General features: G+C 45.0%; 1 protein-coding gene and 1 non-coding gene across 6 annotated transcripts in view; both read right to left on the reverse strand.

Moving 5' to 3' along the window:
• The window catches only part of NRF1 (nuclear respiratory factor 1), a 145,618-nt gene that overhangs the window by 9,412 nt on the left and 118,102 nt on the right, over nucleotides 1-18,104 (reverse strand). Inside the window, exon 12 of one of the 5 annotated variants that reach the window (XM_086690378.1) lies at nucleotides 16,216-16,643. The exons of the other annotated variants lie outside the window; for them this stretch is intronic. Within the exon in view, the coding sequence (XP_086546504.1) occupies nucleotides 16,558-16,643 (86 nt within the window). The 3' untranslated portion in view covers nucleotides 16,216-16,557. Of the gene's footprint in view, nucleotides 1-16,215; nucleotides 16,644-18,104 lie in introns of those variants that run through there. 5 annotated transcript variants of the gene reach the window in all.
• LOC112867103 (small nucleolar RNA U13) lies at nucleotides 149-252 on the reverse strand. Its single transcript, XR_003224165.1, has one exon. It is a non-coding gene; the product is annotated as a small nucleolar RNA U13 (small nucleolar RNA).

Below are 18,104 nucleotides of genomic sequence, written 5' to 3' on the forward strand. Positions count from 1 at the left end.
ATACTAGTGTCTGGGTATTTTCCCCATTCGAACACTGCATACGTTCATACTCTTCTGCACCTTGCTTTTTTGGAGATCTTTACTTACAACACAAAGAGAACGGCTGCAGAGTATTCCGTTTGTATGAAGGTACTTAATTTTTGTTTCACATCAGACGGGTAGCGTGCCAACGTCGCAACAAGGTTTGAGGGAGGCACATGTCACACGACAGTGCGAACACCCGATCATCATGCTCATGTACTACAAAAGGATCTGGAGGCGCTTGATTTTGATTCACCAGTGCTCTAATGACGCACGTCTTGGCTTTCCAATCTTTTGCTATTGTACTTAATGTATTGCAATTTCTCACATATGCAAGGATAAATACCAAAGACTACAACTGCTTAAGAGGGTATTTATACTTCAAAATTTCATAGGTGCAGGGGCACACGGGTGGCTGTCAGTTAAGCGTGCGACTTCGGCTCAGGTCATGATCTCGCGGCTCCTGAGTTCGGGCCCCGTGTCAAGCTCTGTGCTGGCAGCCCAGAGCCTGGAGCCCGCTTCGGATTCTGTCTCCCTCTCTCTCTGCCCCTTTCCCGCTTGCACTCTGTCTCTGTCTCTCTCTCTCTCAAATATAAATAAACATTACCAAAAAAAATTTCTTCTAATTTCATAGGTGTAGTAATGGGGAACTCTCAACTGTTCCGCTCAGCCCAATTCCTTTCAAGACTCAAAATAATCTACCTCTAGTAGTGGGATTTAAGATTAAGGCATGATGGGTGACAGGGGAATATACTTTTGGACAGACATTTGTCTTTGAGCCTCTCAAATCATATTACATGGGTAGCAGCTAATGCTATCTAGTCATAAGTCTGGTCTGGTCTTGTCATCTATGTGATCATTTGCTCACGTTTAGGGGCTTGGCCCTATTTTCTGCAAAACAAGAGGCCTTGAGGTCTGTAGTGGTCTGTCTCTGATGGGGGAATGAGGGGAGGCTTTGTGGTAGACCATGGGCGCCAACGAGAGTAACTTTAAAGGTTAGGGTCATAGCCTTGCACACTCTGAATTTATCATTCATGAGCTGACCTACTCTATTCCTGACCTCTCCTGAAGTAATGATTTCCATCACTTACCTACTGTATAATGGAACACACACACATGTGCACGTGTGTATGTGTATGTATGCAATTTATTTACTTAGGGGGATTCATTTACTTTTCTCAACACTAACTCTTTTGGTATTCTGTGATTTGAGGAATACATCTACATTATCACAGCTAAATCTTCTTGAAATATTGTTTGGCAACGGCCATCCCAACTCCCCCCACTCCCCCAAAACACGCATGCACGCGCACGCACGCACAAAGGACTTTGATGGCTGTCTATTATGGGAAAAATAACAGCCAAAGAGCTACTAGTTTGAAGGATTACATCAGCCTTTCCCACAAATTACTCTACATTCTCTCTTCATTACAACCGTACCTGTCCCCTTAGTGTACCCTAACATCACATGTATTTGCTCAGACAGATCTCTCTACCTAGAATGATCCCCTGCCAGTGTAAGTCCAATTCTTCCACCAATTTCCACACATTTCATGGAGATACCACAGAGAGAATGGCCCATCAGGTTCTTTCCTTCCTGTGATTTTATTCCCTCCACCATTTGGCACCGGCTCTGTGCCAACCTGTTTCCAAGTAGTTGTTGTTCTCTGTATAATCTGCTGTCTTTAAAATACTGGGAAGCTTCAACACAGTAGATGCTTACTAATTAAATATGACTCCAGATCTCGTTCCTCGTGATTTTCAGGAACTTGGTTACATTCCTACCAGCCTTGGCCTCCGCAGACTGAAGGCCTTGAAGCCTTTCACTCTGTTCCCAAGTGCAGCAGGATTTTCACAACAAGACCCTTAAGGCAGCGTAGCCAAATGCTGTATCGGTAGTTCCCGTGCATTCTGTGTGAGGGTCAAATAAGCTATTTTATTTCCTTTAAAGGCGTGCCAATCAGAAGGACTACATGTGACTCCTGGGTCTGCCATCGAATGGCTTGTGAACCTTGCTTGCTTCAAACGTAAAATGGCAGTTACTAATCTCACAGGGCTGTCGAGGACTAGATGTGCTGACTTCGGTGAAGTCTGGCACGGTGCCTGGCACACAGTAGGTGTACAATGAATGCCAGCTACTTTTTGACGATGACTTCGAATGAGGGGTCTGATGAAGTCTGGTGGCGTCACGGACGTTAGACTAAAGCTCTCAGCAAACAGAAAGGAAAGCAGAGACAGCACAGATCTCCTTTCGGCAGTGATGTGCTCCTGCCAGGAAGCACATCATTTGCCAAAGGCCTTCAAAGATGTAAAGATTAGAGATAAGAGCCATGAAATCAGGGCAGATGGACTGACGGGCAGCTTCCTTTCCGAAATGCGGCGATGGTCAGAACTGGCACTGGAACGGCACCCTGGCATCTATGACATGGCTGGCGACTCAGCGCATCGGTGAAGAAATAATCCAGGCTAAACCACTGATCAATAGCAAGAATGTTAAATACACGGTGAGGGATAGTACGATATGACGTCATCACTCTGATAAATGTGTAAAGCCCTCCGGATAATAACAGCATGGGCTCAAGCCTAGCAGAGCACAGGGTTACAGGCCTGGCCACGGTCACCCGGAACCAGACTGCCCTTCCCCCACCCCGCCCCAGCCCGACAAGATAGAGCAGGACAGACGGCCTGGGGAAGAATGGGCCTTTCATTTGCCCTCACAATCTGGGAAACCTCTGGGAATTGTTGTTTGCTGTAACTGAATCTTTCAGCCCAAAGGCCTTCCAAGTTGGTCATGGAAATATCTTTAGTTGGGAGACAAATATTGATGGTTGTCAGGGAGAAATTGAGAACTAAACAAATAAATTTATCAAATCAACACATGTGGTGGAAGAGAAAGGATTCTTAAAACCCAAAGGAAAAATTTACAATGTAATGCTTTCTGTAGTTTATGGATGTGAACGCTAGCTACAGGTACCAGGAAAATGCTGGCTTGAATGGGGATCCAGAAGACTGTGACTGGAAAAGCTAGGAATAGATAAGAAATGAAATCATAAATTATATTACCTAAGTAATACTCTGCAGTTTTTATTTTTTATAATTTTTTTAATGTTTTTATTTATTTTTGAGACAGAGAGAGACAGAGCATGAGTGGGGAAGGGGCAGAGAGAGAGGGAGACACAGAATCCGAAGCAGGCTCCCGGTCAGCCCAGAGCCCGACACGGGGCTCGAACTCACAGACCGTGAGATCGTGACCTGAGCTGAAGTTGGACGCTTAACCGACTGAGCCACCCAGGCGCCCCTCTGCAGTTTTTAAAGAGCCATCAAGGGTTATCTCCAGGTGTCTCTAGGGGTGGCAGGCAGGAGGGAAGTCCTTTAAAGTCTTATTTGCAGGCTTGAGAAAGAATTTACACCAGGGACTGAAGTCTAAGACAAGCCACTATTATACGAAGAAAAACAGGCGTCGTGTGCACTGGTACAGCGATGGGAGAACAGGAAGGAAAAGCAGGGAGAGAAGCTCGTCCAGCAGGCAGGCAGATACAGAAGCTGGGAATGACAAACAAGGACCAGAAAGAAAGAGGGCAAGAAAAGGAAGGTCATGAAAAGAATGCCAATAGCAAATGAAAAGGAGATCCAGGTAACCTTCCAGACACTGAGACAAGGAGGAAACAGAAAAAGTATTTCTCTCCCAATCATTCTGCTTCTGTTATATTAGCTGCTTCTGGGACATTTAATCTTCCTCTTCCGTGTTTTCTAAGTCCGTGGCTTTTGGGTGCATTTGAGGGATTTATGGATTAAAATATGTATTACACTTGGCGTGCTGAGTATTCTCGTGGAGCCAACAGCAGCCTCGCAGTGCCTTGGGGTAACAGGCACTTCTCGGCATACAAGGTTTTCTCCCCTCTTGCTAGACAACGTGAACCCTCTCTTGGAAAAACCACTTTCTGCGAGAACCTTCACAGCAGACTCTGTCCTTTGCCTAATTTTTCAGACCACCCAGAAATTTCTCTTGCCCTCATCCCATAAGCCAAATGTTAAAAATAAATTCATTTTTACTTTGCTAGTAAGAGGTACAATTCTACAACTTCTGTTCGAAACTACTCGTGTCCAGGAATATTCATGAAGTCAGGGTGTTGTGCTTCAGAACCACTGTGGTGTATTATCCTGCAGGCTGAGCCCCCAGTGTGGGGCTGAACAAGATGACTTCAAGGCCTGCTGGTCTGACCAACAGGGCTTTAAACTGAAAATGGCAGGAGAGAAAAGTATTCAGCTGAAGTTTGTGGGACACATATGTGCTTATTAGGAGGACATCTGATCTGATCTTCCAGAGAAGGGAAAGAGATGCTCAGTAATATCCAGAAAAATCACTGGGAAGAAGGAGGACACTCAAGGTCCCCAAAGTCTATATACCAATGGAAGGGTCTGAGCAATACAGAAAGTGTTGATATATATATATTTTTAAAGATTTTAGGTAATATCTACACCCACCATGGGGCTCAAACTTACAACCCCGAGATCAAGAGTCAAATGCTCCACTGACTGAGCCAGCCAGGTGCCCCAAGGTACCAAGATGATGGAAACCTCAGGGAAAAGTTATGACACGAAGGCTTTGCCAACAGTCAGGTGTGGAAATGGATACAAGAGCCAATCAGGAGTTACCTAGAGTTGGGAACGGAGATTTATTTTTCTGTTATGACTTTCAGTGTTTTCATTATGGAGAATTTCAAACAGGTACAAGAGGAGAGAGACTAGCACAAGGAACCCTCCCCCCACCACATTCCAAATGTGCCCACTATCCAGCCCTCACCTCTGCTAACTGAACACAGAAAGATTGAGGCAAAAAAGCTTCTAAAGATGTTCTACTATTTTTCAATCCCTCACTAAGCACAACCTGTAGAGTACCATTTAGAAAACAAACACTAGAACATTCTAGGAGCATATAAAGAGCAGAATTAAGTTGTCTTTAGGCAGTAAGACACCTGAAGACAGTAACACTGGAAAGTAGAAATAAATAGTTACGGGGTTTGATAGTCGAAGGAAGAAATCTATCTCAATAAACTTCATTTTGTTCAACTATTTATCCTGCCTTTCCTATCTGGACTGTATTTAGCATAATCAGATTGCTAATGGGGACAAGTTCTTTATAGAAGAATTCCAGCTTCTGCCAGAAGGCGGAAGGAATGACACTAGAGGAATCCCCAGGTTGCTTTCTCTGCACAAAACTATCAGCGGCTAAGACCATTTGGTGGCTGGAGAACGGGGCGGTCCGCCATCCGTGCCGGGTGCCGTGCCTCTGGTACCTTACGCTGAGGCTGCTGCCGTCTTTGCCCAAACATGAGCCCCCTGCGATGCTCGGTCAGCCTCTGCTTGCGATGGGCGGTGGGCCAGACAGAACTTTTAAAAAGCACTTGAGCAAGATGCGCCTCCGGGATGCGGCGGGGAGGAGCGGCCACAGGACACGGTCTCCCCTGTATGCCCCGGTGCCCGGGGTACAAAGCCATCTCTGACAACCTCCCATGGAGGGCTCTACAAATCCTTTGGTAAACATGCCAGCACACGGAGTGCTAACGGTGTGCGTGTTTGTAAAAGCAGATCTTAACAGTCGGCTCTTAGTTGAGCCGAAGGGAGGGTCAGCCGTCTCTCCCATAACCTGGAATTTATGATGCGCTTTTCTTGCAGCAGACTTACTTAGACTTACTTTCCTAATTATGTCTTCCTTAAGCTAATATGAAAACTAATTTGTGTTCCTTAAGTACCCAGCAGCTGGGTGGGGGGTGGAGGAGATGGTCCAGGCTTACGCTTGCTTGTTGAGAGAAACTGTCCAAGGATTTAAAATATGTCACGAGTTATCTGCATGACAGATGATCTGTATGTGGCAACTGAGAGTTGACTATACTTACATTTATAAAACAAACAGGCTACTTCTGTCTCATAGGGCTGCTATGAGGATAAGGAACATCATATTTACATGATTTAAGGTCTCGAGAAAAAGGAGAATATCTAGATTCGAGGTAGTTTTGTTATTTCACATAGGTTTCCTCTCAGGAGTCAAAGCAACCATGCAGGGACTTCTAAGAGGCAGACAAATGAAGGAAGCAAGGTTGAAGACCCTGCTCTTGGTCCCCAGAGTTGCTGAAAACGGAGGGTGCCACTAACTCAATGGTCCACCCCAGTGTGTTGTCCACGCTTCACGTTGTAGACAAAATGAACAATTCACATACACCCTCTTGGCCCTTGAGCACTCACGTGTGCCCTTGTTAGTCAGAAGCTCTGTTTAATGAGAAAACTCTCCAGGCAAACAGCAGGGCCGTGAAAGGTTTAGGAAGGGGAGACCAGGGAGTAGGTCAGCTGAAAGTGGACCTTCCTAAAATGAAAGTCCTTTCTGATAGGTATAATTCATTACTATTATTTTGGGTGTGTGTGAGGGTGGAGAAAGGACGGGAGATTCTTGCAGGAAAACAATTTTTTAAGGTGAAAAGATAAAGTAACATGGCTGGAAGGAGCCGTTCCAAAAACTTCCAGGCAAATTCTCTTTTCCCCCTCCAAACGAGGCTGAAACAGGAACCTCCCAAGGCTTGCTAAAGCAGTCAAGACATTTCAAAAGGTTCAGACTAATCTCTAAAACAGCGCTGTCCACCAGAACTCACTGTAGAGATGGCCATGTTCTGTTTGTGCACTGGCCAACATGGTGGCTAGAGAGCACGTGAAACGTAGCTGGTAGGACTGAGGAATCCATCTGTACTTCGACTCTAATTAAAGTTTCAGTAGCCAGAGTGCAGCTCTAAAACCTTTCCAGAGCTTCCAGTGAGCCAACTCCACGTTATAAACACGCTTCGATCGTACACACACCATAGAACATGATAAGAGTTGCCTTTGTTAAATGGAAACTCAACCTGAAACTGGATGCTCTGCGTTCACCTAAAATATCTTTTCCTGGCATTTCTCTTATTTAGACTGTAGGGTTTTCTCCCTTGCTGCTCCACCCCATCAACTTCTTTTAACACCTCCCACCCCCCAGGGGCCCTAGGTGAGAAACTTTATCAGCATTTGAGAACAATATAATATAGCTCTACATGACAGTACTACAGGCAGTACGGAAAGCTTGGGCTGGCTAAAATCAGAATTGCTGGACGCCTCTTTCATGCGCCAATCTGATAGCAGGGTTTTTGTAGTCTCACTCAGAGCAGTGTCTCAGTTTCCATATTTAGACCCCTTCAATGATTTTCAGATCCAATTGCTAGCTTTACAACGGAAAAGATGTGTTTACCAATTTCACTTCGAAAACCCCTTTTTGGCTCTGAAAATCTCTAAATTGGGGCCTTTCTAATAATGAAGATTTGGTGTAATTATAATGTCACAGGCAATTGTGCTGACAGAGCAAAACCAATATGTCTCCTTGCTAGGCCTTTGCTCTCAGCCTGACCAACAGGAGGAGAAAAGAGGCTTTGTCAGGAGCAGATGTGCAGTGGGAGGCCCCGGGAAAGCAGATCTGCTGAATGGAGCAGGTGCCACTTAGACATTCACTTTACTGACTCCAACCACAACCTCCCCTTCATTTGATATCCTGCTCTTGGCAGGAGGATGGGGAGAGAGCATCATTCAAAAAGAAGCATGTTTATCCTGTTCAGATTACGGCTCTGCCAGGCTGCTGCTGCTGCTGCTGCTGCTGGGTTCTGCACATTTGCTCTTTATTAAGCAAATGGTAGAGCTGGGAAGTGAATCCCTGTATTTATACAGGTAACCTGAGAGCCAGAGGGCCCCAAACCATACTGGCTGCGATGTACAAGCTATCAGAGTTAATAACAGTGCGCTGACATTCCTCCAAAATCCTAATGGAAGCATAAGTAAAAAAGGAAAGTCCAACTTAAAGACTTCATTCTATAGGAATTCTTCCTGTCACAATATTCTGGCTCTTGTGCGAACAGTGATCAATCCCCTTTTAACACGCTTAATTAAAACCTGCTTTTTCATCCACATATTAAATAGAAATGACTCTAATTAAAGTTGTCCAATATGGCTCTGGATTTGGTATGCCAAAAAAAAAAAAAAAAAAAAAAAAAGATTTCCCTTTACAGAATATTACCTGCAATGACAGGCACCAAGATTCTGCTGGAATCATCTAAGACCAGAATCTGCCTTTCGAATACAAAGACTCAGAAAGATGTGGGGACCTAAAGGGAAGGAGAATGAGATAAGGAAACATGTAACTTGGCCCTCATAACACTGGGGACGGGGAGGTGACTGACTGGTCAGTCCACCTGCCAGGTGGCAGGCCCCTTTCTGGGAATCTCTGCCCCGAGGCTCTGGTCGGAGTCCTCTGGTCAGAACACCCCGGCTCAACAAGTTCCCCAAGTGGAGAATACCTGACACAGTCAGACTGAGGGACAGACGAAGGTGTGCCAACCCAGTTGGATAATATATGCTAATTCCCTCTGGGCCTCGAGGGGCCGACTCCGGAGGCATTCAGCTTTTAATATGGAAAGCGTCTAAGAGCTACATGGGAAGGACGTGGCTCTGGCTCAGATGAATATTAAGAATAGAGAACAACGAGTAGAGGCCTGTCGTTTCATTGTACGCGCGCCTTCTTTCTGCCGTCTTCAAGTAGCAGAGCCCAGATGAGCAGTTCCTGGTGTAAGAATGATGAATTCCCGAGGCCACCCTAGTTTATAATGGTATAGGGGAGACAGTACATCCCCTCTGGACTTGCGGACTCCGCAAGGAGAAAGATGAATCTAAACATCACACTGGCACTTTCACGAGACAGTCCTGCTCCTTCTGAAGGTATCCATAGGTTAGCATTTTTGTAGGGGACAAAGGCACCAAGACCCCTGACAACCAGCCCCTCCAGCTGTGGGGGCTGTTTCTGATGAGAGACAGGAAAGACCTGGTAATTCTGGAGAAGTGAACCTCAGTTTTGTTTCCCTAGCACACCCGAGGGACACAATATGCTTTCATTAGCAACAGGGGCTTTCGAAAGCTGGGATTCTGTGGGAGCACTACCTGCTCCCCCCCAAATGGAGGCTCACTGGACCAGACCCTAAGAATGTGTCCTGGAAGAGCTAAGAGTGAATGTTCTCAAGATTAATCTCCTTCCCATTCGGTGTGAGTGCTTAATAATAATAATAATAATAACAGCAGCAGCAGCAGCAGCAGCAGCAGCAGCAGCAGCAGCAGCAGCAGCAGCAGCAGCAATAGTAGCAGTGATAGTAGTTAAGTTATTGCATGCTTACAATGCTCCAGGCACTAAAAAGAGTGGGACTAAATATTCCTGGGTCGCCTGGGTGGCTCAGTAGGTTGGGCCTCCGACTTCGGCTCAGGTCATGATCTCACAGTCCATGAGTTCGAGCCCCGCGTCAGCTCTATGCTGGCAGCTCAGAGCCCGGAGCCTGCTATGGATTCTGTGTCTCCCTCTCTTTCTGCCCCACCCCTGCTTGCACTCTGTCTCTTTCTCTCTCTCAAAAATAAATACACACTAAAAAAAAACATTCTCTGCTGCCCCTAAAATTAGTGTGATTGACATATCCCCCTGGATGGGGAAGCATGGGGAGTCAGAAAACTTGCCATTTCCTTGTGGCAGCTATTCTGGAAGGCATTTTGGATTTTAGGAGGTAACTGTGAAGGGAGTCAGGAAGGAGGACAAACTTCAATGTTAGAAAAGGGCTCGGAAGGAACATATCTGGGGCAGAAAATTGTAAACCCCTCTGGGTAGTCTAGAAATGAGAGCCCCAGTATACACCTCTACGTTTCTATTTCAGAAGCAGCCATGTTTTCATTGTGAAATCTGTAATTCATCCAATAGTAATGGCTTCTTTCAGCCTTATGACCCACCAGGCTCTGGATATTTGATCCTTTCTGGGGTCACTATAAATCATTAATGCACCTCGCCTCAAGATGCCTGTAGCCAAGAAGAGAAATCTGCCTCTGGAAGGCATCTGGGTGGAAGTGTGTAAGTGGCCCGAGTTGTGCATAAAGAGTCTAGGAAGCAGGTCTAGGTGTCTGCACTTCCTCTTGTCTCAGGTTTTCCTGCGAGGCTCTGTCCTTAGAAAAATAGGCCAGTTCTTCTTGCAACCCTCCTGCCCAGCTGTTCACCCGTTGTGGATTACTTCAGTCACATGGTAATGTTTTTTTTGCGGTTTTGTTTTCTTTTTTAAGCAAAGCCATGCTGTCTATGAGCTGAGAAGGTCACTGGGAGGCAAGGCTCTGGAAGTACTGGTGCTGCCCTTCCCGCGCAGAGGGGCACAGCTTGCCAGAAGGGCAGTCTTTTTTGCTAGAGCCTTTAGATCAGCGCCATCCAATACACTTGACTGCAAAGACGGAAATGTTCGCTATCTGTGCAGTTCATTAGAGTAGCTACCACCTACCTGTGGCTATTTAAATTTAAACGTGACTGGGCGCCTGGGTGGTACAATTGGTGGAACATCTGACTCTTGCTTTTGGCCCAGGTCATGATCCCAGGGTCCCGGGATAGAGCCCAGCATCGGGTTCTGTGCTGAGTGTGGAGCCTGCTTGAGATTTTCTCCCTCTTTCCCTCTGCCGCTCTCCCCCACTCACGCTCTCTCTCAAATAAACAAATAAATAAATATTTTTAAAAATGTGAATAAATTAGAGTAAAAAATCCAGTATCTCAGGCCACACATGGCTGTTGAGCACATGCAATGTGGCTAATGTGACCCAATAACTGAATTTTATTTTACTTAAATTAAAAAAAAATTTTTTTTTTAATGTTTATTTATTTTTGAGAGAGAGAGAGAGAGAGGGGGAGAGAGAGAGAGAGAGCGTGAGCAGGGGAAGGGCAGAGAGAGAGGGAGACACAGAATCTGAAGCAGGCTCCAGGCTCTGAGCTGTCAGCACAGAGCCCGATGGGGGGCTCGAACTCACAAGCCAGGAGATCATGACCTGAGCCGAAGTCGGTCACTCAAGGCGCCCCTACATCTTGGGTTTTGATGCCATTTCTTTTATTTGCCTCTGCTAAAATTTATCATGATACAAACTTAAAAAAAAAAAGTCAATTTATTTAGAGAGACAGAGAGTGCATGTCCCTGTGCCTGCAAGAGAGCAGGGGAGGGGCAGAGAGAGAGGGGGAGAGAGAGAATCCCAAGCAGGCTCCACACTGTGAGCGCAAAGCCCAACACGGTGCTCGATCTCATGAACCCTGAGATCATGACCTCAGGGGAGACCAAGAGTCAGATGCTTAACCGACTGAGCCACCCAGACACCCCATGACACTGACTTCTAAAGGGAGTAAAATATACCATACCCACTCCTTAAAACAATCCTGCAAAAGAGTGACCCATACAAAGGAACAGATGAATCAGATGAATGATAAAGACAATGATTTTCACCTGTTTTAGATCTCCTCGACTTCTTTGGCTGCGTGGGTTGACAAGAGGGAGTGAAGAGGAAGGAAGGGGACCCACAGTGGCAGTAGAGGGTACTGCAGAACTGGGTTTGGTTTCCAGTCTCACCGTTTAGTTGCTCAGTGACAGGTAAGGCCCAGCTTTAGCTGCGTCTGCAAAATAGGGCTCAGAAGCTCTGTTCTACCCACCTTCCTGGGTGAAGGTAGAATAATGCAGACGGTGCTTGTTTAGTCACTGGAAAGGGGGTTATGGTGACAGCAACAGTCATAGTAGTAAAAACAGAAAAGGAAAGGGGCTCCTGAGTGGTTCAGCGAGTTAAGTGTCCGACTCTTGATTTCGGCTCAGGTCGTGATCTCACAATTGGTGACTCTGAGCCTCACACTGGGCTCTGGGCTGACAGAGCAGAGCCTGCTTGGGATTCTCTCTCTCTCTCTCTCTCTCTCTCTCTCTCTCTCTCTCTCTCTTCCTCTCTCTCTGCCCCTCCCCTGCTTGCTCTCTCAAAATAAATAAAAAATAAACTTAAACAGAAAAGGAAAGAAAGAATAAAGAAAAGAAAATGATGAAGGGCCTAAACAATGATGGTCAATGCTTATAGTCAAAAGTCAAAAGCAGAGCAAAACTGAAAGTTATTTTTCTGGTATGACATCTACCAACATGTTTTCCAGGATGAAAACTATTCATTTTAAGACAAAAGCTGACTGAAAGAGGGAAACACTGTCGGCAAAGAAAGCATGGTGCCCAGAGGACACTGTGCAGCACCCGCTTCCCAGCCGGCCCAGAGCAAGCGGCTCACGTACTCACTCCTCACCCTGTTCTTTCTGAGCCACGGCTCAGAGCTCTCCTCATCTGACTCAGGTTTGGGAGTGTGCTCTACCTTCCCCTCCATTAAAAAAGACCTACGGTTCTGAAGGGATAGGAGCTGTAGGACAGATGAATTTTCATTTGCTTTTTCTGACAGAACAGGTAACACCTCAGCTTGGTCTGAGATCTTCCCTTCAGGTGTTCCTGTCAGTGGAGAAGAGAGCCATTTACTCCCCAGGAGGGCCGCCCCCAAACCCACAGCTGCTGTAGGCACTGCTCTGGGGGACTTTCAGGAGGGGAGGCTCACAGCTCATATAAAACTGTTTGTTCAGGGGCAAACCCGGGTGGCTCAGTCGGTTAAGCGTCCAACTCTTGGTTTTAGCTCAGGTCATGATCTCATGGTATGTGAGGTCGAGCCCCGGATTGGGCTCTGTGCTGACAGCCCAGAGCCTGCTTGGGATTCTCTCTCTCTCCCTCTCTCTCTCTGCCCTTCCCCTGCTCGCACTCACACCTTCTCTCTTTCAAAAAATAAGTAAACTTAAAAAAAAAATTTAAAACTATTTGCTCAGGGGCTCCCTGCTTTGAGTCCTGGGGGCGATGAGCTTATCATCTGTGGATTAAAGGTACAAATAATATAGTATCAAAGAATGCAACAGCTCTTTTCAAAGCTGACTATCACGCTTTACGGTGACTGAAAATTTACCTTTACAATAAAACTTTATTTCATTTATTACACTAGAATAGCATATCAGCACCTTTTTGGAGGAGCAACATTGACATATTTCCTAAATTAATTTAATACTGATATCCACTGACTCTTCTGGGAACAAGTCCATATACTGATGTGTCCAGATAATGAGCGCACAGAAAAAGGGAGAATGAGAGATGTATTTTATAGTTCATCAAGATGAGGACTGGCGTTTTAGCTCTTTTAAAGAAGAGCTGGAACAGAGGGACATCTACTCAGTAAAAATGGGTGACAGTGGTAAGAGAATAAGGAAGAAGTGAAAAAAGTCCCCCTTGATGATGGAGATTGAAATACAATGGAGTCGTGAGATGTGAAGAGATTATGCCCTGAGAATGACGAAGGCCACAGCAACTACAGCTGGAAGAGAACGGCAGCCCTGCCTGAGAACAGTGATATGACCAAATCCAGGAGCTGTTAAACAATGTCACCTTCAGTCAAAGTTCCTTCAATTTCCTTTACTCAAGCCTATACAGAAAGAGCTTCTGGTCTCCGATTTCTTTGCAGTGTTTACCTCTGGAACATAAATCCTTCAACGGCATCAGGTAAGCATTTGGATCTGTCCTAAAGACAGGAGGGCACAAGAATACCCTGTATTCTGAAGTATAACTGAACATATTCTGGGGAACGAAGGGGAGATGAAATTATGTGGACAGCTAGTAAGAGTTTTATGCTCACAGTGTACCTATGTGCCAAGCACTATGCTAAGCACTCTATAGGAATCATTCTGTTTAATGCTCACATCAACCTCATAAGCATGGAACTGTCATTAGCCTAATTTTATAGTGAAGGCTTAGGTTAATTTGCTTGCCCAAGATCACAGAGCTTGCTAGTGCAGCTTTTAGAATAAGCTAGGCCTGCAGACTCTCCCATCTCCCTTGCCCCTCTTACTCACAGCACTAGACCAAATATCCACAAAGTTCTATGGCCCCAGCCACCACTTTCTGTGACAGAGGCTCTTAATCCTTGGGCGGGGGGCCGAGGATGGGGGGATTCTCTAATTCATTTGCACATCTGACCAAAGTTATGGGTCCCGGAAAACTACAGAAAACGTGTATAGAGACATGGATGGAACTACAGTGTATTACGCTAAGAGAAATAAGTCAGTCCGAGAAAGACAGATTTCATATGGTTTCACTCATATGTGGAATTTGAGAAATAACAGATGAACGAACATAGGGGAAGGGAAGGAAAAATAGGATAAAGACAGAGAGGGAGGCAAACCATAAGAGACTCTTAAATACAGAGGACAAACTGGGGGTTGCTGGAGGGCAGGTGGGTGGGGGGATGGGGTAAATGGGTGACGGGCATTGAGGAGGGCACTTCTTGGGATGAGCACTGGGTGTCATACGTAAGAGATGAATCGCTGGGTTCTACTCCTGAAACCAAGACTGTGCTGTCTGTTAACTAACTTGAATTTAAATTAAAAAATAATAAATAAAATATAGATAAAAGAAAAACAAAACTCGTATAGAATTTGTCAGGGTCCAAGACCCCAGGTGGAGGATGCCCTAATGTCCTTATAATGCACATAAGGGTTGGTTTCCACAGAGAATTAAAGCACACACGTTGCCTCCTGCAGATGCAGCCACACTTACCTCTTTATAATCAATACAGAACACAACTTTGCGGCATCCTGTCTCACTTGGGAGGCCTTGCGGAATAGGAGTGTGGGTTCCAATTTCTCATGCGAGGACCCCACCCAGGAATCCTGCTCTCTTATCTGAACTTCGTGTTTCTGTCCTCATATCTACTCTTTTATCCCTCTTGCTAAAAAGATCAATTTTTTTAAAAAAAGGTATTCCAATGAGCATAGTTGAGATCAAACTAAACTAGGGAAACTCATTTTTACAAGTTTTTAACCGGGTCAAAGCAAAGTAGCAAGGTGGAAAGGTGAAGGAAGAAGACATATTCAGTGTGAAGGAGAAGACAGAATTTTGTTTCTAAAGGAACTCAAAAACTGATTTGGCAGCTGATGTGGGTAGTAAAACGTGCACTTGTTTTACAGTGTAGCAAGACTGAGTGGGGCCTTGTAGTTGGAGGACATTTATGTTGATGAGTCTTAAGGGGGATCCCTGGCTGCAGGACTGTTGCCAGGGCCGGGTCAGAACAAAGAGGGACACGTGGCACCGCGAAGAAATGAGAAGGGCTGCTCTTTCTGTAAGTATAATGTTAATGCCTTGTAATCAGCTTTAATTTTGAAACAGACCTAGCCTTCTAGTCCACTTCTCTCCGTTGAGGGCGTGAGGCAAGTAGGCAGCCGCAAGTCTCAGCCAGGACAGCACAGGCCACAGTGGATGGTCTCTGGGTGTCGGGCAAGGGAGAAAGATGCATTTTCCAAACTGTCTGGTGGAACCCAATCAAGGGCTGGAGGCAGAGCCAAAGGGAAGGCCCAGTGAGGAGCAGGGGAAGCAAACCGGCCACCAGCTAGCTCAGGGCAGGGATGCACATTCCCCCGAGCACTTTCTACCCCCTTGGTCTCTATCTCCCTAGAGGCAGGTGGGAATGTTGCAAGAGTGCTGGCATAAATCGAATGGCTGCAGGAGGGCTTGGACAGAAGCTTCTAAGGGGTGAGGAAACAACTCTTAAGCTGGGTTTACCTCTTTGGGAACATCATGTGCTTCTCCCGCAAACAATGCCCCTGGTTCTAAATAGCAAATCCCCCCCCCCCCCCCAACTGAATGAAAATAAGAAAACATGTTCACTAATTGCAAGGTGATCTGCTCACTGGAAATACTAAAATTTGATAGCTGACCACTGAATGGTTCTATAATTTCTGCAACTGGAGAAACGCAGACCTATGGGCTCCCCCGGACTTAGCAAAGCGAGCTCTCACACATGTGGAGGGGAGGACTGCTGGACAGCGGAGCACTTGGCATCAGAAACCACCAGAGCATCCCTATCGCCGGGAACAGGCTGGGGCAGGCGGGCACTGTGGCCAAACCAGACAAAGGCAAGTAGCTTCTACCAGGGATGGGGAGAGAGGCCCGACATTCCCTAAATTATTTGTTCAACACCGGGAGACAGTCATCACGCTGTATTTGTGGAGTCCAGGCAGAAGCTGGCTCACATCACAGGGAGGCAGCATAACTGAGTGGTGTGGAGACAAACTGCCTGAATTCAAATTCCACTTCTGCCACTCTCTCTGTGCACGTGGCCAAGTCACTGAAACTTTCTGTGTCTCAGTTTCCCCATATGTTAAATGGAGACAATAGTGTTTACCTCAGAATAGGGTTATTCTGAGTTTTAAGTAAGTTCATGCATGTGAAACACTTAGCAGAAGACTTGCACATAGCAAGCATTATATAAATGTTTATTAAATAAAGTTAATAAGACAATGGAATTGAGATACAGAATACAAGGTCGATAGTGGGAATGCAGATTCTTAGCTTGGAGTACTCTGTAAGCGGGGTGTGCCCCACCCTCATCTTAGTACAAAAAATGAAATTGAAGAAGTTGGAGTAAAGGAGAGAAATTAAAATTTCAAAGTGCAAGAACTGAGCCTCTATACAACTCTGCATACACAGAATGGACAGCCACAATTTCTTAATCTAGAAAGACGCACCTGGTTTGGTCTTAAGAAAATAAGCACGACTACAGGGACAGTGTTTCCTCCAGCAACAATTAGTGTCTCATTCAATTCATTGGGGCAGTATTAAGAGCACTTGCTTCCCACTTCTGGTCCATCTCTGTGATAATGAATACTCCCCACTTCCCCTGCCCTAGGGAAAGATGGGGCAGAAGGAGAGGAGAACACTTAGTTAAATTAAAAGAAAGCTTTAACACTGTATGTTAACTACACTGGAGTTAAAATTGAGGGGGGAAAAAGGCTTAATTCTTCTAGATGAACTTTAAAATTACTGTAAAGGTCACTCCCCTCACAAACCTTTTTGGAATTCTGATTGAATTTTTTTCAAATTTGGAGACAGGACTTTCACTGACAGCTAATAATAACAGCATGATAATAAAATACTACAGTAGAAAGAACAAAATAAATAGATGGATGGAAATAGAAGATTCCCCATACAGTCAATTTAAGAATTCTGCATATGGGGGCGCCTGGGTGGCTCAGTCAGTTAAGCATCCGACTCTTGATTTCGGCTCAGGTCATGATGTCACAGTTCGTGGGATAGAGCCCCATGTTGGGTTCTGCGCTGAGCATGGAGCCTGCTTGGGATTCTCTCTCTCTCTCTCTCTCTCTCTCTCTCTCTCTCTCTCTCTCTGTCCCTCCCCTGACTTGCTCTCTCAAAATAAATAAATAAACATTAAAAAAAAAAAAAAGAATTCTGCATATGGATACCAATAGCATTTTTCATAGAACTAGGACAAATAATCCTACAATTTGTATGGAACCACAAAAGACCCCAAATAGCTAAAAAAAAATCTTAAAAGAGAAAAACGAATCACAATTCCAGATTTCAAGTTATACTACAAAGCTATAATAATCAAAATGGTATGGTACTGGCATAAAAATAGACACACAGATCAATGAAATAGGATAGAAAGCCCAGAAACAAACCCACAATTATATGGTCAGTTAATCTTCGACTAAAGAGATAAGAATATAAAGACAGTCTCTTCAACAAATGGTGTTGGGAAAACTGGAGACAGCTACATGCAAAAAAATGAAACTGGACCACTTTCTTTCACCATACACAAAAATAAATTCAAAATGGATTAAACACCTTCATGTGAGACCTTAACGATAAAAATTATAGAAATAAGGACAGGCAGGAATATCTCTGACATTGGTCGTAGCAGTATTTTTCTTTTTCTTTTAATAAAAAAAAATTTTTACGGCACAAAAACACACACTCAGATCAATGGAACAGAATACAGAACCCAGAAATGGACCCACAAACGTATGGCCAACTAATCTTTGACAAAGCAGGAAAGAATACAGAATGGAATAAAGACAGTCTCTTCAGCAAATGGTGCTGGGAAAACTGGACAGCGACATGCAGAAAAATGAACCTGGGCCACTTTCTTCTACCATACACAAAAATAAACTCAAAATGGATGAAAGACTTAAATGAAAGACAGGAAGCCATCAAAATCCTTGAGGAGAAAGCAGGCAAAAACCTCTTTGACCTTGGCCGCAGCAACTTTTACTCAATGCATCTCCGGAGGCAAGGGAAACAAAAGCAAAAATGAACTACTGCATCAAAATAAAAAGCTTCTGA

The sequence above is a fragment of the Puma concolor genome, chromosome A2, assembly GCF_028749965.1.
Source record: "Puma concolor isolate L17-30 chromosome A2, mPumCon1.1.hap2, whole genome shotgun sequence".
NCBI lineage: Eukaryota > Metazoa > Chordata > Mammalia > Carnivora > Felidae > Puma > Puma concolor.